This window comes from Mobula hypostoma, chromosome 1 (assembly GCF_963921235.1).
Source record: "Mobula hypostoma chromosome 1, sMobHyp1.1, whole genome shotgun sequence".
Classification (NCBI taxonomy): Eukaryota; Metazoa; Chordata; class Chondrichthyes; order Myliobatiformes; family Myliobatidae; genus Mobula; species Mobula hypostoma.
The window spans coordinates 155,511,072-155,535,980 of record NC_086097.1 but is presented as its reverse complement, the minus strand read 5'-3'; the positions used below and the strand labels follow the sequence as shown (position 1 = coordinate 155,535,980).

The 24,909-nt window shown below is 44.3% G+C and overlaps 1 protein-coding gene across 1 annotated transcript; it reads right to left on the bottom strand.

The window, feature by feature from the left end:
* Window positions 1–284: 284 nt before the first annotated feature.
* LOC134347137 (1-phosphatidylinositol 4,5-bisphosphate phosphodiesterase delta-1-like) lies at window positions 285–24,909 on the bottom strand. Its single transcript, XM_063049361.1, has 6 exons — window positions 24,842–24,909; window positions 24,013–24,214; window positions 23,258–23,402; window positions 18,591–18,731; window positions 5,966–6,101; window positions 285–601 (listed from the first exon to the last, which is right to left on the bottom strand). Exons 2-6 carry the CDS (start codon window positions 24,195–24,197, stop codon window positions 285–287), a joined length of 924 nt encoding a protein of 307 aa, XP_062905431.1. The 5' UTR covers window positions 24,198–24,214; window positions 24,842–24,909.

Here is a 24,909-nt window from a genome sequence, read left to right as displayed (position 1 = left end):
GGCAAGAATAACCTTGGGGCCTTGGGGGGGGTTGCTGGTGTGGGATCACAATCCAGCTACACATTGACACCCTTGTCAAAACTACATGTTGATCTCAGAGCCATTTGTCCATCACGTCTCCTCTGCAATCCTATCACGACTGATTTATTATCTCCCTTAACCCCATTCTCCTGCCATCTCCCTGTAACTTTTGACACACTTATCAACCTCTGCTTCCAAAAAAACCCTAAGGTGGCCTCTGCAGCTATCCAAGGCAATGAATTCCACAGATTCACCACCTTCTGCTAACAAAAACCCTCCTCAGCTCTGTCCTTGGGGAAGGGGTAGGTCTCAGCGAGCTTCCATGTGACAGTCTGTGTCTTGTAGAATGAGAGTTTGCTCTCCAGTTGCTCATTCCCACTACCCATTCTTTCCTCCACTCCTCCCAGTTTTAAACGGGTGGGGTCTTCGTACAATACATAGCTGTAAGCTGGTGAATGGCAGCGTGAACTGTCCGATGAAGTCAGTCTTCGAGGAGCTGTCATAGTCCTGCACCAGGAAGCGAGCAAAAGCCAGCTCAGGCACGGACACAGTGAACTGGGAGGTTGTGTTCCACACGGGGCTGAAGCCGGAAACAGTGAAGGGAAAGACATATCAGACACAACAATAACACTAACACCTCCAATATAACGTGTGTTCAAATCCAGACAACACTGGCTCAGATATAATATTGCAAATATAAATACAAGAGTTTCTGTAGATACTGACATCCAGAGCAATACATGCAAAATGCTGGAGGAACTCAGCGGGTCAGGCATGGAAATAAATAAAGTCAGTATTTCGGGTCGATTCGAGACCCTTTATCAGGACTGCAAAAGAAGGGGGGAGATGCCAGAATAATAAAGTAATGGCAGGGGAAGAAGGTCAAGCTATAGGATTAGAAAGGTGGTTGGGGTATGGGGATAAATTAAGAAGCTGGGAAGCGATAGGTGGAAAAGGCAAAGGGCTGGAGGAGAAGGAGTCTGATCGGAGTGGGAGTGAACCATGGGGGAAAAAAGGATGAAGTAGGGGCACTTGGGGGGGTGGGGGGGTGAGATATAATTGGCAGGTGAGAAGAGGTAAAAGACCAGAGTGGGAAATTGAAGAAGAGGGAAGGAAGAAGGGAAAACATTATCAGAACATGGAAAATCGATCTTCGTGACATCATATTGGAGGCTAGCAAAACAGAATAAGATGTGTTGTTCCACCAATCTGAAGATGGCGTCCCAATCATGACAGAAAAGGGAAGCCAGGGATCAACATGTCAGAACAGAAATGGCGGTAGGAATTAAAATAGTTGGCCACTAATAAATTCTGCTTTTTGTGGATGGAGCAGAGGTACTTGACCAAACAGTTCCCCAATCTACGATGGATCCCACCAATGTAGAGGCTGCATTAAGAGCACGAGTAACAGCAGGTGAACAGAACAAGTTCACAGGTAGTGCTGCCTCACCTGGAAGGACTGTTTCAGGACCTGAATGGAGGTGAATGGGTAGGTGTAGCACTTTGGCCGCTTGCAGGAATAAACGTTAGGAAGGAGATTAAAGCAGAAGAACACAGAACATAGAACAGAACAACATAGGGACAAGCCATTCAACCCACAATGTTGGGTCAAACGAGGTAAAAAGCAAATCAAAAATGGCTAAACACTAATCCCTTCTCCATACCTCTCCATCTTCTTTAAATCCATGTCCCTAGCCAAACATCTCTTAAAAACCTATATTTACCTCTGCTACCTTTCCAGGATCCACAACTCTCTACCCCCTTACATTCAATGCATGCCCTGCTGGTATTAAACATTTCAATCATGGGAAACAGATAATCTCTTCGTACTCTACCTATGATTTTTATAATCTTGTAAACCTCTATCCGATCTCTCATCAGCCTCCAGCACTCCAGAAAAAAACTATGCAAATTAATCCAGCCTCTTGCCCTCTAAACCAGGCAACATCCTGGTAAACCTCTTCTGCACCCTCTCCAAAGCCTCAATATCCTTCCTATCCAATTAGAACTGTATGCAATACTTCAGAATGTGGCCTAACCAGACTTTTATAAATTTGTAATATGTCTATGAAGGTATTCAGTCATCCAGGTCATCGTAGTAAATCAAGGCAACTGGACTTGCTATGTTGTCTTCAAACTGTTTTGCCACTCATCTGAGGGGCTTCTTCAGTTCTGATCCATGGTGGGTAGTGTTCTGGCTTATAAACTCTGTATAGCAATCACATGAGGGTCATCAGTGACCAGTGGGGTACTGCAAGGCTTGGTGCTGGGACAGCAGCTGTTTACAATATACATTAATGATTTAGATGAAGGGATTAAAAGTAACAATAGCAAATTTGCAGATGACACAAAGCTGGGTGGCAGTGTGAAATGTGAGGAGGATGTTATGAGAATGCAAGGTGACTTGGATAGGTTGGGTGAGTGGGCAGGTGCATGACAGATGCAGTTTAATGTAGATAAAGGTGAGGTTATCCACTTTGGTAGCAAGAACAGGAAGGCAGATTACTATCTGAATGGAGTCAAGTTAGGAAAAGGGAAAGTAGAACGAGATCTAGGTGTCCTTGTTCATCAGTCACTGAAAGTAAGCATGCAGGTACAGCAGGCAGTGAAGAAAGCTAATGGCATGCTGGCCTTCATAACAAGGGGAATTGAGCATAAGAGCAAAGAGGTCCTTCTGCAGTTGTACAGGGCCCTGGTGAGACCACACCTGGAATATTGTATGCAGTTTTGGCCTCCAAATTTGAGGAAGGACATTCTAGCTATTGAGGAAGTACAGTGTTGGTTCACAAGGTTAATTCCTGGGATGGCGGGACTATCATATGTTGAAAGATTGGAGTGACTGGGATTGTATACACTGGAATTTAGAAGGATGAGAGGGGATCTGATTGAAATGTATAAGATTATTAAAGGATTGGACATGCTAGAGCAGGAAACATGTTTCTGATGTTGGGGGAGTCCAGAACCAGAGGCCACAGTTTAAGAATAAGGGGTAGACAATTTAGAACGGAGTTGACGAAAAACTTTTTCACACAGAGGGTTGCAGTTCTGTGGAATGCTCTGCCTCAGAAGGCAGTGGAGGCCAATTCTCTGGATTCTTTCAAAAAAGAGTTAGATAGAGCTCTTAAACATAGCGGAGTGAAGGGATATGACGATAAGGCAGGAACTGGATACTGATTGTGGATGATCAGCCATGATCACAGTGAATGCTGGTGCTGGCACGAAGGGCTGAATGGCCTACTCCTGCACCTATTGTCTATTGTCTATTAAAAGTCTTAGAGGTAATGAGAGGGTCATTTGTCTAATCTTTGCATGAATGGTGGTGTGAACTGCTGTGGAGACGCCGGGGTAGAGAAGTTAGGATCAGGGATGAGTTTTCCAGTTTGACAAAGGTGGCTTCTTTAACTCCTCTTTCAAACCAACAGTCTTCCCTGTCCAAAATGTACACACTGTTATCTTCAGAGTAGATATGCAAACGGGTCAGGTCACAGATCTCTCAAAGGATGTGCATCTGGGGGACGGTGACCACCGTTCTCTGGCCTTCAGCATTATCATGGAAAAGGATAAAATCAGAAAGGACAGGAAAACTTTTAATTGGGGAAGGGCAAATTATGAGGCTATAAGGCTAGAACTTGCGGGTGTGAATTGGGATGATGTTTTTGCAGGGAAATGTACTATGGACATGTGGTCGATGTTTAGGGATCTCTTGCAGGATGTTAGGGATAAATTTGGCCCAGTGAGGAAGATAAAGAATGGTAGGGTGAAGGAACCATGGGTGACAACTGAGGTGGAAAATCTAGTCAGGTGGAAGAAGGCAGCATATATGAGGTTTAGGAAGCAAGGATCAGATGGGTCTATTGAGGAATATAGGGTAGCAAGAAAGGAGCTTAAGAAGGGGCTGAGGAGAGCAAGAAGAGGGCATGAGAAGGCCTTGGCGAGTAGTGTACAGGAAAACCCCAAGGCATCCTTCAATTATGTGAAGAACAAAAGGATGACAGGAGTAAAGGTAGGACCAACTAGAGATAAACGTGGGAAGATGTGCCTGGTGGCTGTGGAAGTGAGCGAGGTCCTCAATGAATACTTCACTTCGGTATTCACCAATGAGAGGGAACTTGATGATGGTGAGGACAATATGAGTGAGGCTGATGTTCTGGAGCATGTTGATATTAAGGGAGAGGAGTTGTTGGAGTTGTTAAAATACATTAGGACGTATAAGTCCCCGGGGCCTGACGGAATATTCCCCAGGCTGCTCCACGAGGCGAGGGAAGAGGTTGCTGAGCCTCTGGCTAGGATTTTTATGTCCTTGTTGTCCATGGGAATGGTTCCGGAGGACTGGAGGGAGGCAACTGTTGTCCCCTTGTTCAAAAAAAAAGGTAGTAGGGATAGTCCGGGTAATTATAGACCATGAGCCTTACATCTGTGGTGGGAAAGCTGTTGGAAAAGATTCTTAGAGATAGGATCTATGGGCATTTAGACAATCATGGTCTAATCAGGGACAGGCCTAACAAGCCTGACAGAGTTCTTTGAGGAGGTGACCAGGCACATAGATGAGGGTAGTTCAGTGGATGTGATCTATATGGATTTTAGTAAGGCATTTGACAAGGTTCCATACAGTAGGCTTATTCAGAAGGCCTGAGATCCAGGGAAGTTTGGCCAGGTGGATTCAGAATTGTCTTGCCTGTAGAAGGCAGAGGATGGTGGTGGAGGGAGTACATTCGGATTGGAGGATTGTGACTAGTGGTGTCCCACAAGGATCGGTTCTAGGACCACTACTTTTCGTGATTTTTATAAAATGACCTGGATGTGGGGGTAGAAGGGTAGGTTGGCAAGTTTGCAGACGACACAAAGGTTGGTGGTATTGTAGATAGTATAGAGGATTGTCAAAGATTGCAGAGAGACATTGATAGGATGCAGAAGTGGGCTGAGAAGTGGCAGATGAAGTTCAACCAAGAGAAGTGTGAAGTGGTACACTTTGGAAGGACAAACTCCAAGGCAGAGTACAAAGTAAACAGCAGGATACTTGGTAGTGTGGAGGAGCGGAGGGATCTGGGGGTACATGTCCACAGATCCCTGAAAGTTGCCTCACAGGTGGATAGGGTAGTTAAGAAAGCTTATGGGGTGTTAGCTTTCATAAGTCGAGGGACAGATTTTAAGAATTGCGAGGTAATGATGCGGCTCTATAAAACTCTGGTTAGGCCACACTTGGAGTACTGTGTCCAGTTCTGGTCACCTCACTATAGGAAGGATGTGGAAGCATCGGAAAGGGTACAGAGGAGATTTATCAGGATGCTGCCTGGTTTAGAGAATATGCATTATGATCAGAGATTAAGGGAGCTAGGACTTTATTCTTTGGAGAGAAGGAGGATGAGAGGAGACATGATAGAGGTATACAAGATATTAAGAGGAATAGATAGAGTGGACAGCCAGCGCCTCTTCCTCAGGGCACCACTGCTCAATACAAGAGGACATGGCTTTAAGGTAAGGGGTGGGAAGTTCACAGGGATATTAGAGTAAGGTTTTTTACTCAGAGAGTGGTTGGTGCGTGGAATGCACTGCCTGAGTCAGTGGTGAAATTTAAGAGACGACTAGACAGGTATATGGAGGAATTTAAGGTGGGGGTTATATGGGAGGCAGAGTTTAAGGGTCAACACAACATTGTGGGCCGAAGGGCCTGTACTGTGCTGTACTATTCTAGGTTCTTTGTTCACTTCACAAACGGATGGCGCAAAGTAGGAAGGCTAACACCTCAGGTCAAGGTTCAGCTGTATATCTACACCTATCTGAATCCTCTCCAATGCCAGCACATAATTTCATAGATATGCGGCCCAAAACTACTCTGAATACAAAGACCTGGTCACATTACACAGTGCTGAAAGGAGTTGGACCTGGACCCACCAACTACCATTCACCCCCACCCCCCGCCATGCTGGAATGACTCCATACTTACCATTGTTGGAAACATCTGACGTCACTTTCTGCCCATTGTCTTGTCCAACTCCAAAAACCTGCACCTTCACAAGCAGGTCCACCACTGAGCTGTGTTCCACCATGTTTGATTTAGGGAGTTGCTGGGCAGAGATGACCTGAGGATTGTCAAGGACATGATGTGAGAGCCAAGTGGTCCAACAGTAACTTCAGTTATTTGACGACCGGTTGAAATTAACAATCAGGGAACATGGAAGAGTACAGGACAGTAAAGGCGTTTCAGCCCACAATGCTGTGCTGATGTTAGAAAGAAGATGAGCATTACTTGTCACATGTATTTCAAAACACACAGAGAAATGCGTTGTTTGTGTCAACAACCAGCAGTCCGAGGACAGTCTAGAGCGTGCCATGTTTCTGGTGCCAAATTAGCATGCTCACAATTTACTAATCGTAAGCCAAACATCTTTGGAATGTGGGGGGAAATTGGAGCACCAGGAGGAAATCCATGTGGTGATAAGAACGTACAAAGTTGTCAGAGACATTGCCAGAAAATGGACCGCAACCTGACAGCTTGTGCTAAAAAGTGTTACGTTATCTGCTACATCACTGTGCCGCACAACATTTTTTAATTATTTAAACTAGAAATTTAATGCTAACTAAACTAATCCTTTCTGGCTGCACAACATCCATATCTTTCCATTCCCTGCACATTCATGTGCCTATCGAAAAGCCTCTCACCTTAAGTGTGTGAGAGTGAGAGAGAGAGAGTGTGTGTGTGTGTGTGTGTGTGTGTGTGTGTGTGTGTGTGTGAGAGAGAGAGAGAGAGAAAATGACAAGATATTTACAAACTTATTATCACCTCTTATTTGTTGTCTATCCGCAGATAACGAGGATGTTAGTATCAATTAGGGCCTGAACAATCTCCCGATTAAAGGCTCTTTGAAATTGTGGATGCAATCCGATCAGGAAATGCATTGGTGTTAGGCAAGGGTGTTTCGGGAGGTATGGGGAATTTACAGGCAAACTCTGGGTGAGTATCCAAGGCTGGTTAAGATTCCCATCCAAAACCAGCGAATGGGGGGCATTAATACTTTACAGAAGTCTCCCTTCTCTGAGTTAGTGATTCTGGGAGGCATGAAAACTAGGAGGAGAGGGAAGAGAGTCAGAGACTCGGGTAAGAGGTTGCATCCATGACTGAATATGTGTGAGCGCGTTGACTGCATGTATGCATGTGTGTGCTTTGAGCGGGTGGAGGATGGAGTGAGGGAAGGTGGCCCTAAAGGGATAAAGGAATGCTGGGTGAGGTGGTGGGAGAGCCAGTCAGGAACATGACAGTCAGTATTTACACTCAATGCCTTGGCTATGAAGGCAAGCATAATGATTTATTAGATTAGATTAGATTAGATTCAACTTTATTGTCATTATGCCAAGTACAGATACAAAGCCAATGAAATGCATTTAGTATCTGACCAGAAAAGCAAAGAATAGTGTTTACAAAATAACTGCGAATAAAGTGCTACAGTACACAAATACAGAAGTACTGAGACAGTACAATATGGATGCAATACTGCTTAGCGCTGTGATGAGAGGTTCAGCAGTGTCACAGCCTCAGGGAAGAAGCTCTTCCTGTGCCTGCTGGTGGGGGAGCGGAGGCTCCTGTAGCGCCTACCTGATGGGAGGAGAGTAAGAAGTCCATGATTAGGGTGAGATGAATCCCTGATAATGCCTTTCACCGTCCAGGCAGTGTTTATGGTAGGTGTTCTCAATGGTGGGCAATTGGGTGCCGATAATCCGCTGGGCAGTTTTCACCACACGCTGGAGTGCTTTGCGGTCCGATACAGGACAATTGCCATACCACACTGAGATGCAGTTGGTGAGTATGCTCTCAATGGTACAGCGGTAAAAGTCTGTCAGTATCCTGGGACAGAGGTGAGCTTTCTTCACGCTCCGCAGGAAATAAAGGTGCTGTTGCGCCTTTTTGATCAGGATGGAAGAGTTCAGGGACCAGGTGAGATCCTCAGAAATGTGGACACCAAGGAATTTGAAGCTTGATACACACTCATTATTCACCACCCTCTCCACTTCTGTCGGGGAGCATTGGATTTGCACCTTGACGTCCTTCTGTACGTCAACACTCCTGAGGACTGTGCCATTTACTCTGTAAATTCAACCACAATTTGAGCTCCCAAAGTGCATTACCTCATATTTGTCTGTCCCCTTTGGCAATGGGGTACACGAGATAGGAGGGATCACTGAGAAAGGCCTGAGAGGAATCATAAGACCATAAGACAAAGGAGCAGAAGTCGGCCATTTGGCCCATCGAGTCTGCTCCGCCATTTTATCATGAGCTGATCCATTCTCCCATTTAGTCCCACTCCCCCGCCTTCTCACCATAACCTTTGATGCCTTGGCTACTCAGATACCTATCAATCTCTGCCTTAATACACCCAATGACTTGGCCTCCACTGCTGCCTGTGGCAACAAATTCCACAGATTCACCATCCTCTGGTTAAAAAAATTTCTTCGCATTTCTGTTCTGAATGGGCGCCCTTCAATCCTTAAGTCATGCCCTCTCGTACTGGACCCCCCCCATTATGGGAAACAACTTTGCCACATCCACTCTGTCCATGCCTTTCAGCATTCGAAATGTTTCTATGAGGTCTCCCCTCATTCTTCTAAACTCCAAGGAATACAGTCTAAGAGCAGACAAACGTTCCTCATACGTTAACCCTCTCATTCCCGGAATCATTCTCCTGAATCTACCCTCTCCAACGTCAGCACATCCTTTCTTAAATAAGGAGACCAAAACTGCCCACAGTACTCCAAGTGAGGTCTCACCAGCGCCTTATAGAGCCTCAACATCACATCCCTGCTCCTATGCTCTATTCTTCTAGAAATGAATGCCAACATTGCATTTGCCTTCTTCACTACTGACTCAACCTGGAGGTTAACCTTAAGGGTATCCTGTACGAGGACTCCCAAGTCCCGTTGCATCTCTGAACTTTGAATTCTTTCCCCATTTAAATAATAGTCTTCCCCTTTATTTCTTCTGCCAAAGTGCATAACCATACACTTTCCAACATTGTACTTCATTTGCCACTTCTCTGCCCATTCTTCCAATCTATCCAAGTCTCTCTGCAGACCCTCCGTTTCCTCAGCACTACCGGCTCCTCTGCCTATCTTCGTATCGTCAGCAAACTTAGCCACAAAGCCATCTATTCCATAATCCAAATCGTTGATGGACAATGTAAAAAGAAGCGGCCCCAACACGGACCCCTGTGGAACACCACTGGTAACCGGCAGCCAACCAGAATAGGATCCCTTTATTCCCACTCTCTGTTTCCTGCCAAACAGCCAACGCTCTATCCACGTATGTAACTTTCCTGTAATTCCATGGGCTCTTATCTTGTTCAGTAGCCTCATGTGTGGCACCTTGTCAAAGGCCTTCTGAAAATCCAAATATACAACATCCACTGCATCTCCCTTGTCTAGCCTACTGGTAATTTCCTCAAAAAATTGTAATAGGTTTGTCAGGCAGAATTTTCCTTGAAGGAATCCATGCTGAGTTCTGCCGATCTTATCATATGCCTCCAGGTACTCTGTAATCTCATCCTTGACAATCGACTCCAACAACTTCCCAACCACTGATGTCAAGCTAACAGGTCTATAATTTCCTTTTTGTTTCCTTGCCCCCTTCTTAAATAGCGGAGTGACATTTGCAATCTTCCAGTCTTCCGGAACCATGCCAGAATCTATCGACTTTTGAAAGATCATCGCTAATACCTCCGCATTCTCTACAGCTACTTCCTTCAAAACACGCGGGTGCATTCCATCTGGTCCGGGAGATTTATCTACCTTTAAACTATTCAGCTTCCTGAGTACTTCCTCTGTCGTAATTGGCTGCTCACCCTCCCCCTTCAGAATATTCAGGACCCGATCCGAGACATCCCGTACCCTGGCACCTGGGAGGCAACACACCATGTGGGTATCTCTATCAGGCTCACAGAATCTGTCGAAGGGTCCTGACAAAGGGTCTCGGCCTGAAACGTCGACTGCACCTCTTCCTACAGATGCCGCCTGGCCTGCTGCGTTCACCAGCAACTTTGATGTGTGTCACAGAATCTCCTGTCTGTTCCCCTGACTATGGAATCCCCTACGACTACCACATTTCTCTTCTCCCTCCTTCCCTCCTGCACAACAGCGCCAGGCTCATTGTAGATACCCTATCAGATCATCCCCCTCAACAGCATCCAGAACAAGATATTTGTTGCTGAGGGCGACAGTCACAGGGGTGCTCTCCACTATCCAGGCATTTCCCTTCCCTCTCTTGACAGTGACCCAGTTTTCTGACCCCTGTAGCCTAGGGATGACTACCTCCCTGTAGCTCCTGTCTATCACCTCTTCACTTTCCCTGATAAGCAGTAGGTCATCAAGCTGCAGCTCCAGATCCCTAACACGGTCTCTGAGGAGCTGCATCTCCGTGCACTTGGTGCAGATGTGGCCATCAGGGAGGCTGGAGGTCTCCCAGGATTCCCACATCTGACACCCTGAACAAAGCACTAACCCTGCAGGCATGCTATCTAATTCTACAGGAATGAAACAGGAAAAATAAGTCTACTCACCCACGTACCTCGCTAAACAGAGGAACTTTTTAAATCATTAGCTGTGAGAGCCCTGCTGTTCCTGTCTGTCCAGGCCGATTCGCGAAGCGGGGGGGGAGAAAAAAAAAGAGTTGGTGCTTTGCTCTCGCCTCTTCCTGTTTACCGCCGAAGCCCGTTGAAGCCAAAGCCCTACACTCTGCTCCCACTCACTCCGCTGCCCGCTCTGACAGCTGCCCGCTGTATAGGGTGGTCTCCTTTTTAAACTCTCCGCGCTGTCCTGTTGACATCACGCACCTGTGCAGTCTCATCCTTCTTGCACTCGAAGAAGTTTTTAAAAAAACTGCCTTCCTTCAGAATTCAGCTCCCATGGCGCTCTGTAGTCCCGATCCAAAAGACTCCAAAAGTATCCATCCTGAATACTTTTGACCTCTTAACCCCAGTGATGACCAGCTGAATTTGCACCCCCAAGGGAGAACTCCCAGCCCTCCTTTTAAGGTCAAGATCAGGGACCAAAATCCACACCATCCAGGCCACTCCCTTTTCTCAATGCTGCCATAAGGCAGAGGGTAAACGAGCCAGAAGACAGCACAGCTCCTGGTTCAACAACAGGGGGACATCAGTTTATATGATTGAAGGAATGCATAGAGGTGATATCAGACACTTTTTTTTTCTGAACAAAGAATGGTGAGTGCATGGAATGTGCTTCTAGGGGAGGTGGTAGAGGCAGATGCATTAGGGACATTTAAGAGACTTTTAGATACATGGATGATGGAAAACTGGAAGTCTCTGTGTGAGGGAAGTATTAGGTTGACCTTAGACTAATTAAAAGGTTGTAACAATGTCAGGGCCAAGGGACTGTGCCATGTTGTACTTTCTATATTCTGGAAGCTTCTTCCCACTGAGACCAAATGGCCATATTACATAGAAGCAGAATTCGGCCATAGGACCCATTAAGTGTGGTTCGATATTTCATCATGCTGATTTATTATTCCTCTCAACCCCTTTCTCCTGCCTTCTCCATAATCTTTGACTGCCATCAGGTTCATGAACTTTTGTTCTGTCTCAGACAATATTTCTCTTCTTGGGCTAACATCATTATGCTTATTGTTGATACAACATGTTAATCTGAATTTACATAATTTACATATTTACAAATTTACATTCGATGAAGTCAGCTGATTCATTTGACAGACGAGCATGAGTGATCTAATCAGAGCCTACTTTACGATGCAGGGAGGTGGGGCAGCCCAAGATGGACACTTCAATTGACCAATGACAGGCAGGGAAGGGTCAGATGTCGAAAGGAATGAGCTGGAAATGAAGGCAGCAGGTTTACCTATCTGGCAGTTGGCGTTCCACATGTCAATAGCGGAATAGTTAGAGGAGTCTGTCCTCCAGACCACCAGGTAAATCCTGCTCAGTTGTTGAGCATTGTTCTGGATGAATGTGGAGCCTGCAAAAGGAAAATGGTTTGTTGGAATGTAAAGACAAGAGATTCTGTAAATGCTGGAGATTCAAAATAGTGCACAAAAAATGCTTGAGGAACTCAGCAGGTCAGGCAGCATCAAAGGAGAGGAATTAAAAGTCCTGATGAAGAGCCTCGAACTGAAACATTGACTGTTTACTCCCTTCTGCAGCTGCTGCCTGATCTGCTGAGTTCCCTGAGCAATTTGAGCCAGCTCCCCTTGCCAAACGATGGCTTCAAGGCTTCCTGCTGGGATGGAACACATGTCCACACAAAGCAGGAGCAGAATTAGGCCATTCAGCCCATTGAGTCGGCTCCAGCATTCCATCATGGGTAATTTATTGTCTCTTCAAACCCCATTCTCCTGCCTTCTCTCTGTAACTTCTGACAGCCTTATTAATCAAGTACCTATCAACCTCTGTTTAAAATATACCCAATGATTGTCCTCTTACAGCTGTCTGTGGCAATGGATTCCACAGATTCACCATCGCAGGCCAAAAAAATTCCTTCGCATTTCCCTCCTAAAGGGACTATTCTTTTCTGTGTCTGTGCCAACTGGTCTAAGACTCTCCCACTATTGGAAACAGCCTTTCCAAGTTAAGTCTATCTCAGCTTTTCAATATTCGATAGGTTTTAATGAGATCTCTCCTTATTCTTCCAAACTGCAGTGAGTACAGTCCGAGAGCCATCAAATGCTCCCACTGCTCTACACACTACCCACCCTATATCCCTCTGCATCTTTGGATGATCTTTCTTACTACCTCTGATTCTACCACCGTTTATGTTTTAAGCAAACTTAGGAGTGACATCACTTACATTGATATGGTTCCTGAAGGTTATTGTAGACAGGGATGGTCATAGGGACAAGCTTCCACTGCCTATTAAATGCTCCCAATGGCATACACATCAAATAGCTTCTGACAACCAAGCCCAGCTCCCAGCCTTCACGTGTCTTAACTGCAAAGCCTGACGGAACAGTTTTTACTGACAGAAGGTGTAAAGGACCTTAAAACCAGTCGCAGATGAGTCTTGTCAGCTGTGATTGGTAGCTCATCAAGGAGAAGGAAAATTGCTCTCAAACCTCTGCTGCCTGGTGGCTATACTCACTCAAGGGGAAAGCTTTGGGAGTAAACAGCGAGGGAAAAATTCGGAGCTGGAGACCCTAAAGCAGGCTAATGTTAAGTTCAATGCTGACTGGCAATTTCCAATGATGATATTGGTAGCAAACTGTATTAGTCTCTGCCGTTCCTTTGTGCTCAGCAGATGTGCGGTGCTTGCTTCATAGGCACAGCTTGCTCTCCATATCGTACTGCCCAGGCCTGCATATCTAGACAGGACGCAACATCCATGGCCGACCTTGACCGAAGGAACCCTCAGTCCCTCATAATGGTATACATTACAAACAACAAAGGTTCCTGCCCAGACCCTGTGGTAAACTATTTATTACAAACTCCCAGTTAAAGAAACACCCATCCAGCACTTCCCTGATTCCTACAGCTTCATACGTTGTCCTATCTGTCTTCCTCCTACTCTCCCTGCAGCTTAAAGTTTGCTTGCATTTTTGAGTTTCTCACAGATGCTGCCTGACTTATCAATATACCAATGAGCACACCACTGAGACATTTCTAAGGAGTGCTGCCACAAGAAGGCAGCATCCATCATCAAAGACTCTCACTATCCAGGCCTTGTTAATGCATTTTGTTTGTAAGTTCTATTCCATTTCTTTATTTTCCTGTAAATGCCTGCAAGAAAATGAACCTTAAGCTCGTATATGGGCGTATATGTACTGTACCATGATTATAAATTTACTTTGACTTGATTCACCTGTTACTTTATATTGCACATAAACTACATTTCCCTCATCAAACATTACTGTTATTTCTCTGTAATGTTTGAATTTAACAAATTTACACCAGTTTACTCCCATGATTCCATATTCAGGTGGCGGGAGGAGAAGATGGCGGCGCGACGCAGCGCGCGTAGCCTCTCCAGTGAAATGATATCGTATTTGTTAAATAGGATACCGTGCACAATTCTGATTTGATGGAGACTGCCACGAGAGCACGGAGGAACATCTGGAGTAACTTCTGAAATGCCCGGTTCACTGCCGCTGCTACTGTGCGATCGAGAATCTCTGGAGGGAAGGCCCCAAGATTCTCAGCTTTGCCTGCTGCTGGCAGCTGGGGCTGGGGTCGAAGCACTCAGCAGAGATGGTGCTCGGTGTCAGAGGGCTGGTCGGAGCTCGAAGTTTTCGGACAACTTAGAGTCGGACTCTGGTCGGGTATGGCAGGGAGAGTTTTCTTCCTTCTCCCGTCTGCGTGAGATGTGGGACTTCCGAGAGACTTTGAACTTTTTTACCGTGCTCATGGCCTGTTCTTCATCAAGTTATGGTATTGCTTGCACTGTTGTAACTATATGTTATAATTATGTGGTTTTTGTCTGTTTTTCAGTCTTGGTCTGTCCTGTGTTTCTGTGATATCACACCGGAGGAATATGGTATCACTTCTTAATGCATGCATTACTAAATGACAATAAAAGAGGACTACGTGTCCTCATAATCTAATCTAATCTAACTGCGAATTCTATCCCGGATCTCTATTTCTAGAAATTACCGAATTATCAACTTCAGTCAGACTACTCAGTAGGTATTGGCCCTTTTTCTTTAGAAACTTTATGGAACAGGTTTTGTATCGACAGAGTGAAGTCTTTGAACTTTGATATATTACAACTCTTCATGTACCCGAATGCTACACCAGTTTACTGAACTTGTTTTCCACAAAAGGACAATATATTATAAAAGACCTGGTTGCTCATGGCACATCCAAACCTGTTGAAGTGGAAGATCATGCAGATGAGCAGGTCGGGCAGCTCCTTGGACAGCTGGACCTTTGCACCCTGGAAGGAAGATGTCACGGATATACAGGTTATCCTGCCACAGTTCACTGAGCAAACTTCAGTGTCAGCAAGACCAAAGAAATGATGGTGGACTTCAGGAAGAGGAAGTCGAGGGATCACACACACCAGCCCTCTCCTTGGGGTCAGCAGTGTTTCAAGAAGGTGGCATCCATTATTAAGGACCTCTGCCACCCAGTAATAATAAAGTTGATTCCTATTCTTAGCAAATCAATCTTGTGGTCAGCTCAGTGCTCATCAAGGGTGCCAGTGAGTACTTATCTCAGGGGCTTAGCCTTAACCACCTGTTATAAGTTCTTCTGGAGGCCTTCCTCAATCTTCCTGGGACCTCTGCACAGCTCCAGTTGTGGCCAAACATTTAACTACTGGGAACAAAATCATGCAGCAAGGAAACAGCCCATCTTGTCCATGCCAATGGCATTGCCCAGCGAGCTGGTCCTATCTATGCTTAGCCTATGGCCCTCTAAACCTGTCCTGTCTATGTACTCTTCAAGATGCCTTTCAATAACGTTAATGCCCCCACCTCAACTACTATCTCCTGTAATTCTTTCTCAATATACAACATTCACTGAATGAAAAAGATGCCCTTGATGTCCTTTATAAATCTCTCTGCTCTGGTCTTAAATCTATGCCCTCTTGCCGTAGCACCCTCTCTGTGGGGAAAAAAATCTCTGTGGTTTTATTCTGTCCACGCCCCTTATGATATTAAACGCTTCTATCAGGTCACCCCTTTATCTCATATATTCCAGGAAACAAAATTTATTTATGCACTCTGTCATTATAACTCCAGCCACCAAGTCTGAGAAGCATCCTGGTAAATCTCTTCTGCACTCTTTCTAGTTTAATAATGTAGGACAATAACACCATAAGAAGTAGGAACAGAATTAGGCTTTTTAACCCATCATGTCTGCCCTACCATTCCATTATTTCATCCTTCTACCCCCAATCTCCTGCCTTCTCCCCATATCCCTTCATGTCCTGAACAATCAAAAATCTATCAACCTCTCCCTTAACCATATGTAAATACTTGGCCTCCACAGCTGCCTGTTACAATGAATTCAACAAATTCACCATTCTCTGGCCAAGAAATTCCTCCTGACCTCTGTTCTGAAAGGTTCCCCTCTATTCTGTGGCTTTGGCCCCTGGTCCAAGACTTTCTCTCTATAGGAAACATTCTTTCCACTTCCACTTTATTGAGGCCTTTCAACATTCGATAGGTTTCAATAAGGTCATCTCTCATTCTTCTGAATTACAGTAAATATAGGCCCAGAGCCATCAAACGATGGGACAAATGGGAGGGAAGCAAGAGACGAGAGGGTCAGAGATCAGTAAAGTCAGAGCTTCACGTAGAGATCAGTCGACGAGAATGATAGAAGCAAGTGAGGGACAGATGGAAGGAGGAAGTGTAGAGGACATGTGAAATCCAGAATGAAGCACGAAGTTCGATCAGAAGTTTAGAATTCAACAAGATTCAAGTTTACTTGTAACATGTACACTGAAACCCACAATAAAGTGCATTGTTTACATTGACAACCAAGAGTCCTCAGGATGTGCTGAGGAGAGGCCCAAAGTATTGGCACATGTTCCATTTTCCAGGCCTCAACTTCCAGAAACCTGATTCTTCCTTGGGACTGGATCCATAGCATTGATCCAAGGGCTTGCCGATCACCAAACAACAAGCTTTCGGACCTTGGACTTGGCAGTGGTGAACATTGGGCATCAAACTCCATTCTCAGCAATTCAGGAACCCAGGAGGTTATTGGAATTTATTCCTCCTACCAACATAGAACTCACACTCCAGAACCTGCTGACAGCTCTGTGAGTATACTGGGGAATTCAAAGGCAGAACATCTGCGAATCCACGAGACTGCTAGAAGGTCATTTCCGTCTTGTTCTGCTGAAAATTGTGGGCATGATCTGTAGTCGTCCTTGGGTCTGTTGGTTGTTAACACAAATGACACATTTCACTGTAACTTTCTCTGTACATGTGACCAGAGAAAACCCACGCATTCCACGGTAAGGACATATAGGGACACCTTACAGAGATGGCAGGAAATGAATACCAAAATCCAACACCCTGAACTTTAATAATGTTTTGCTAACTACTCTGATACCATGGTGTCCTAGTTGTTAACATAGGTGACACATTTCACTCCGTGGTTCTCTGTACATGTGGTAAATAAAAGAATCTGAAACTGAATGACTGAAGGAGGGATGGAATAAATGAAAGGAGAAAGAGTACGGAAGAGGGAGAGGTTGAATGAGGGAGTGAAAGTGGGAGTATGTGAATATGAGAGGGCAGGAGGGAGATTGTGCGAGGGTGAGTGAGTGAGGGAGGGGCTGACCAAGCAAGACAGAAAATATGGGATACTTGGGTGAATGAAGGACCAAGGAAGAGAGAGCTGGAATGAGTGGGCAAGGAATGGAGGCAAGAAATTCAGTGAGGGCCAGTGAAGGAAGGGAAACGGGACCCACTTCTGTTTTTAAAGTTCCACTTTCTTGCATCCTCCTGCATTTGACAGCCTCATCTTCATCCGAGACCTCGTCATTCTCGGAGATCTGATAGTCTTCCAGCTAATTCAATCTCTTGACCTTCACTAGGATCTTTCCAAGAAGCAACAAATGAGTGAGCATAGAGTCATACAGCATGACAACAGGCTGTTCAGTCCATCTCATCCATCTGAACAAGATTCCCATTTAGACCCACTTGCCAGTGTTTGGCCCGTATACCTCTAAATCTTTGAACCCAGGTACTTGTCCAAGTATCTTTTAAATGTTGTTCATATACTCACTTGCTCACCTGACAGCTCATTCCATGTAACAATGACTCTCTGAGTGAAAAATGTTCCCCTTAGATTCCTATTAAATCTCTTACCCTCTCCCCTGTAGTTCTTGATTCCTCGATCTTTGGAAAAGAAACTGTGTCGAGTTCACCCTTTAAGTACCCATCATGATTTTCTACACCTCAAGAGCAAGTTTCCTGAGGAAGTCAGAAGCTCAATGTTCACAAGTCTGAGCGCACTGGAGGCCTGTCCTGAGGGTTGAAGGAGAGAAAGCGAGAGTGAGAGAGTCTGTGTGTATATATATATTGAAGGAGAGAGTGAGGGAAGGGGTTTGTTTTGCTGTTGATGTTTCGGAACTTGGTCTATTCTATTTTGTTGTTTTCTGTTGTTTTGCTGAGGTTTGTGGGCACACTACAGGTATGACGGCACTGGAATGAGTGCCCTCACTTGTAGGCAGCCCCGGCACATCCTTGGGTAGGTTGGTTGTTCACACAAACAATGCATTTCACTTAATCTTTCAATGTAGGTGTGATAAGTAAATCTGAATCAGAATCTGGTGTTATGGCACTGTTGCTGAATTCACCCACTGTTAAATGTTTCCTTCTACAGATAGACTTGCCATCTCAGGAGCAATGAGTAGTATTTCTGCGTCATTCTGGTGTTGGTGGGATGTGCTCCACCTTCAACAGCCCAGGCAAATATGTCAGACGGAGACTGTCATCGGCAGAGCTCTGGTACACATCCGCAGGACTCCCAACCAGACACAACATGGTCTCGGAGGATGGGGAGACAGCAGATGTCACAAGGTCCATAGAAATATGCAGTTCAGCAGGGCCCTGTCTGGTTGGTGGATGTTGTTTGAATAAAGCCCAGTCTACTCCTTACCTCAGGTGAAGGCACCTTCCTGTTGAAGCTCCTGTACAGCAGCTTGTCCCCCACAAAGGTTTTCATGTGCTGCACCATGACCTTCTGCTGTTCTGTGTGGCAATGGGTCTTCAGGAAGAGGATGAGAAGGTAGGGAGTGACCTGGAATCAAACACCACACCATGATGGCATGGAGACCAAGCTTCTGTCTACAGTGAGGAGATAGTAAAGAAGTTTTCTCTTTGATTTGGATACTGCTCAAATCATTACACTGTGCACTGAAACACAACAATGTCCAAAAAAAACAATGCAGAATAAGATGAGAGATATTGATAGAGTGAATAGCCTGAGAGCAGTCATGGCTAATACAAAGGGGTATAATTTGAAGGTGATTGGATGAAAGCACTGCATGGGGGGAGTGTCAGAGGTAGCATTTTTACAGACAGTGGTGGGTGAGTGCCTGGCATGCATTGCCACAGGTGGCCGGAGAGGCAGGTGCACTTAAGAACCTCATAGATGGACACATGAATGATAGGAAAACAGAGGGCTGTGTGGGAGAGAAGCATTAGTTTGATATTAAAGTTGGTTAAGAGGTCGTCAGAACATTGCGGGCCGAAGACCCTCAACAGAGATGTACTGTTCTATGTTTTATGTTCTAAAGTGTAAAGGCCCAGAGAAGTACAGTGCAGGCAAGCAATAAAGTACAAGAACATGGATTATGAAGTAAAAGGTTTATATTATGGCACAAGCTTTGATCTGGCAAGGTGTACTCATTATGATTTGTTAAGACCATACCAACCGTACCTAACTGAGTACTCCACTCCCCCTATTTATGAATCTCTTATGTTCCAAGAGTTCTCTTTATAATTCTATCTACCTGTGATGCTGTATTCAAGGAATTATGGATCTGTATTCTAAGGTGCTACTACACACCTGAGGGTCCTACCATTCACTGTGTAATTCTTACCCAGGTTTTAAAGATTAAATAATTAGCTCTATTTGTCACATCTACATTACAACATCAAAAGACACAGAGAAATGTGTCGTTGGTGTCAAAGATCTGGTAGAGGCAGCCTGCATATGTTGCCACACTTCTGGCGCCAACATAGCAAGTCCTCAGCTTATCAACCTATTAACCTGTACATCGTTGGAATGTGGGAGGAAACTCAGCACCCAGTGGAAATTCACTTTGTCATGGGGAGAACATACAAACTCCTTACAAACAGCAGCAGGAATTAAACCCTGATCTCCGGCACTGTAACAGTGCTACGCTAGCCGCTGTGCTACCATGCCACCTTCCTCCCAAATGTTGTGATATTTGTTGTTTTATGTTTATGCCAGCTGCATTGTGTCAAGATGGTGCCAGAGTACAATGCACCCTTGGTTGACATCTTTCACGCCATGAAACTGCTTATTTTGCTTCTTTTATGCCAGTTTTTCATCTTAAACATGTTTCTGGAACTGTCAGAGCCTAGGATTTACAATCTGGAGATTGACCGAGTGATCCAGCACTTTGCTGCCACTAGGAAGATTCCACGAAGTAAGTACAAACTCAAGGTCAAATCCTCAAGACCGCGAGGTAAAGAAACTACGAGACAGGTCATGAGCAAAAGTTTGACTTCATTTTACTGATCAAAGCATCTATTATTTGTGGATTAAAGCGTCAAGGAAGATTACAGCAACAAGGTGAACAGGGAAGGCAAACAAGGGTTCAGCACCGAACGCCCGCCCTTTGATCACTGATGGGATTAGACCTGTTAGATACTATTATGAGTATGAATCCTTCAATCAAGGGTACTATTGGAAGAATTTATAATTTATTATTACAATGGGATAAGCGTCCTTTATCTAAGGTTAAACAGGATTGGGAAAAGGAACTCAATTTGACTTTTATGACCGAGGATTGGATGCGGATTTTGAAGTTGGTTAACTCTTCTTCAGTTTGTGCTAGCTATTCATTGATTCAATTTAAAATTGTACATTGTTATCATTTGATGAAGGAGAGGCTTTCTAAAATCTTTTCTAATGTTGATAGTTGTTGTGATAGATGTAAAACTGAGATAGCTACACTGACACCTATGTTTTGGTCTTGTTCTATATTGGAACAGTTTTGGAAGTCAGTTTTTTCAACAATTTCTAAAGCACTTAAAATTAATCTACAACCTAATAAATTAACTGTGCTTTTTGGAATAATTCCTCAAAATATTCATGGTATTTCTGTGTCTGACCAACATGTTATTGCATTTGTTACATTGATAGCTAGAAGGACCATTTTGTTGAAGTGGAAGGATACATCAGCTCCCATTTTGTCACTTCTCTCAAGTGATGCTATGTCTTAGTTTGGAGAAAATTATAAGTCGAACCTTTGAACCTTAATTTGATTTTGAGAAAAGATGGGGCTCATTTGCTCGTTATTATCATTTGAGCTAATTGATAGATTTTTTTCCACGATCTAAGTGTAAATTTTTTGGTATATTTTCTTTTTTTGCTGGCGGTTTGATGTTTATTTTTAGAAGCTTTTTGTATGACGCATGGCTCCGGGGTTGTACACCTAATGGGTTTTTTCCCCTCACTTTTTCTGCTTAGTAGGTTTTCTTTGTTGTCACAATTTTTTTTCAATCTTTAAGATAATGTCTTTTTTGAGACATTGTAAGTGTTGTTACTTCAATGTACTCGTGTTATTTCTTTTGTATAATATAACAATAAAAAGATTTGAAAAGAAAAAAAATCCATAGATTCACCATACCCGGCTGAAGAAATTTCTTCTAATCTCTGTTCTAAAGGGATGTCTTTCCATTCAAACTCTCCCATAAGAAACATCCTTTCCATGTTCACTCCATCCAGACCATTCAATAACCAGTAGGTCCAGTGAGATTTACCTCTCCATCACTTCCTGCTTATCCTTCTCAATCCCATCAGCTACAGTCCCAGAGACATCAAACATTTCTCATACATTAATAGAACATAGAATAGTACAGTACAGGCCCTTCGGCCCACAATGTTGTGCTGACCCTCAAACCCTGCTTCCCGTATAAGCCCCCAACTCCATGTACCTGTCCAGTAGTCTCTTAAACTTCACTAGTGTATCTGCCTCCACCACTGACTCAGGCAGTGCATTCCACGCACCAACCACTCTCTGAGTAAAAAACTTTCCTCTAATATCCCCCTTGAACTTCCCACCCCTTACCTTAAAGCCATGTCCTCTTGTACTGAGCAGTGGTGCCCTGGGGAAGAGGCGCTGGCTATCCACTCTATCTATTCCTCTCATTATCTTGTACACCTCTATCATGTCTCCTCTCATCCTCCTTCTCTCCAAAAAGTAAAGCCCTGGCTCCCTTAATCGCTGATCATAATGCATACTCTCTAAACCAGGCAGCGTCCTGGTAAATCTCCTTTGTACCCTTTCCAGTGCTTCCACATCCTTCCTATAGTGAGGCAACCAGAACTGGACACAGTACTCCAAGTGTGGCCTAACTAGAGTTTTATAGAGCTGCATCATTACATCGCGACTCTTAAACTCTGTCCCTCGACTTATGAAGCTAACACCCCATAAGCTTTCTTAACTACCCTATCCACCTGTGAGGCAACTTTCAGGGATCTGTGGACATGTACCCCCAGATCCCTCTGCTCCTCCACACTACCAAGTATCCTGCTGTTTACTTTGTACTCTGCCTTGGAGTTTGTCCTTCCAAAGTGTACCACTTCACACTTCTCTTGGTTGAACTTCACCTGCCACTTCTCAGCCCACTTCTGCATCCTATCAATGTCTCTCTGCAATCTTTGACAATCCTCTACACTATGTACAACACCACCAACCTTTGTGTCGTCTGCAAACTTGCCAACCCACCCTTCTACCCCCACATCCAGGTCGTTAATAAAAATCATGAAAAGTAGAGGTCCCAGACAGATCCTTGTGGGACACCACTAGTCACAATCCTCCAATCTGAATGTACTCCCTCCACCACGACCCTCTGCCTTCTGCAGGCAAGTCAATTCTGAATCCACCTGGCCAAACTTCCCTGGATCCCATGCCTTCTGACTTTCTGAATAAGCCTACTGTGTGGAACCTTGTCAAATGTCTTACTAAAATCCATATAGATCACAACCACTGCACTACCCTCATCTATATGCCTGGTCACCTCCTCAAAGAACTCTATCAGGCTTGTTAGACACAATCTGCCCTTCACAAAGCCATGCTGACTATTCCTGATCAGACCATGATTCTCTAAATGCCCAGAGATCCTATCTCTAATAGTCTTTTCCAACACCTTTCCCACTACAGACGCAAGGCTCACTAGTCCATAATTATCCGGACTATCCCTACCAACTTTTTTGAACAAGGGGACAACATTCGCCTCCCTCCAATCCTCCGGTACCATTCCCGTGGACAACGAGGACATAAAGATCCTAGCCAGAGGCTCAGCAATCTCTTCCCTCACCTCGTGGAGCAGCCTGGGGAATATTCCGTCAGGCCCCGGGGACTTATCCGTCCTAATGTATTTTAACAACCCCAACACCTCCTCTCCCTTAATATCAACATGCTCCAGAACATCAACCTCACTCATATTGTCCTCATCATCAAGTTCCCTCTCATTTGTGAATACCGAAGAGAAGTATTCACTGAGAACCTCGCTCACTTCCACAGCCTCCAGGCACATCTTCCCACCTTTATCTCTAATCGGTCCTACCTTCACTCCTGTCATCCTTTTTTTCTTCACATAATTGAAGAATGCCTTGGGGTTTTCCTTTACCCTACTTGCCAAGGCCTTTTTTTCCTGGGATTGTTCTTGCAAACCTCCTCTGTACCAGCACATCTCTCCTTGGGAATGGGGCCTGAAAATGTAAGGAATTTGTACATTATCCTTGTGGCTGTGTTTGGTCTGGATTCCTCCCACAGTCCAAAAACATACCAGATGATAGGTTAATTGGTCATTGTCCTGTGATTAGGTAGTGTTTAACAAGTGGACTGTTGGGCAATGTGGCCTGTTGGGCCAGAGGGATTATTATTATTATTATTATCATCATCATATTTTTTCTCAGCTCAAGCTGGTAAAACCTGAGGTACAGGCATAGCCAAGCACTCTCATTTGTCAATTGCTAGGAGCTTTTGAAGTATTCTAGTGGTGTTTTGTATTGTGGCTTTCTGAAGATTTGCATAATTATTACTGCGTAGCCCAAATTGCTTGATGCTATTATGTAGTGCCTTAGAGATGACATCAGTTGTAGATATTATTATTGGGATAATGTATACCTTCTTCATGTTCCAAAATCTTTCAATTTTCTCTTTTAATTCAGTATATTTCTGGTGTTTTTCACTTACTGATTTCTTCAAGTTGTGTGTGATTGGAATGGCTATATTGATTAAATAAGTTTTTATTGCTTGTTTATCTTGTTTATTATTATTACTTATTCCAAGCCCCCTTCTTCAGTGGGGCGCCAGTACCTGATATAGGCCTTGGTGCTACCAGGAGCCTCCAGCTGATCCGTAATCAGGTAGGTGTTGTGAGAGGAAGAAATGTAATATTGATTGAGTAGCTTCATCATGTCTTGGTAAACCTTGTCATGTTCTTGGTTGAAAATGTCCCCTCCAGGTGACATCTGGAAGAACAGAAAGCCATCCTTGGTCATGAAGAAATCATGCTTCCCTAACAAAAAGACAATGTTATTAATGTCATTCATGTATTATCTACACTGCATTTAAGATTATGATTCTTAAGATTAGCTTTATTTTTCACATGTACATCAAAATATAGAAACAGGCAATGAAATGTGTTATTTTTGGTCAGTGACCAGCATAATCTGAGAATGTGCTGAGGGCTGCCCACAAGTTCCCCATGTTTCTGGTACCAACACAGCATGTTCACAATTTACTAACCCACACCCATGTGTTTGGAATGTGGGAGGATACCTGAGCACCTGGAGAAAATGCACACAGTTATAGGGAGAATGTACAAATTCCTTACAGTGCTGGAATTTGACCCCCATCTGTGATCACTGGCGCTGTTAAGTGATTGTGCTAACCATTATGCTACTGTGCCTCCTATTTATGATAAAGTTGTGATAAGAAGGGGTTGCAAACTCTTTATGACTGACCTGGAGTCTCCAGGATTTTAGGGGATTAAATGTGTAATCCATAAAATATACAAGTAGAAATAGGTCATTTGGTGCATCAGATCCACTATGCTCTTCAATCATGGCTGACTTATTATTCCCTTTCAACTCCATTCACCCTCCTATTCCCTGCGATCTCTGCATTTAGGATGGTCTGATACCTTTGGTAGGAGGTGCAGAAGCCTGAAGGCACACACTCAGCGATTCAGGAACAGCTTCTTCCCCTCTG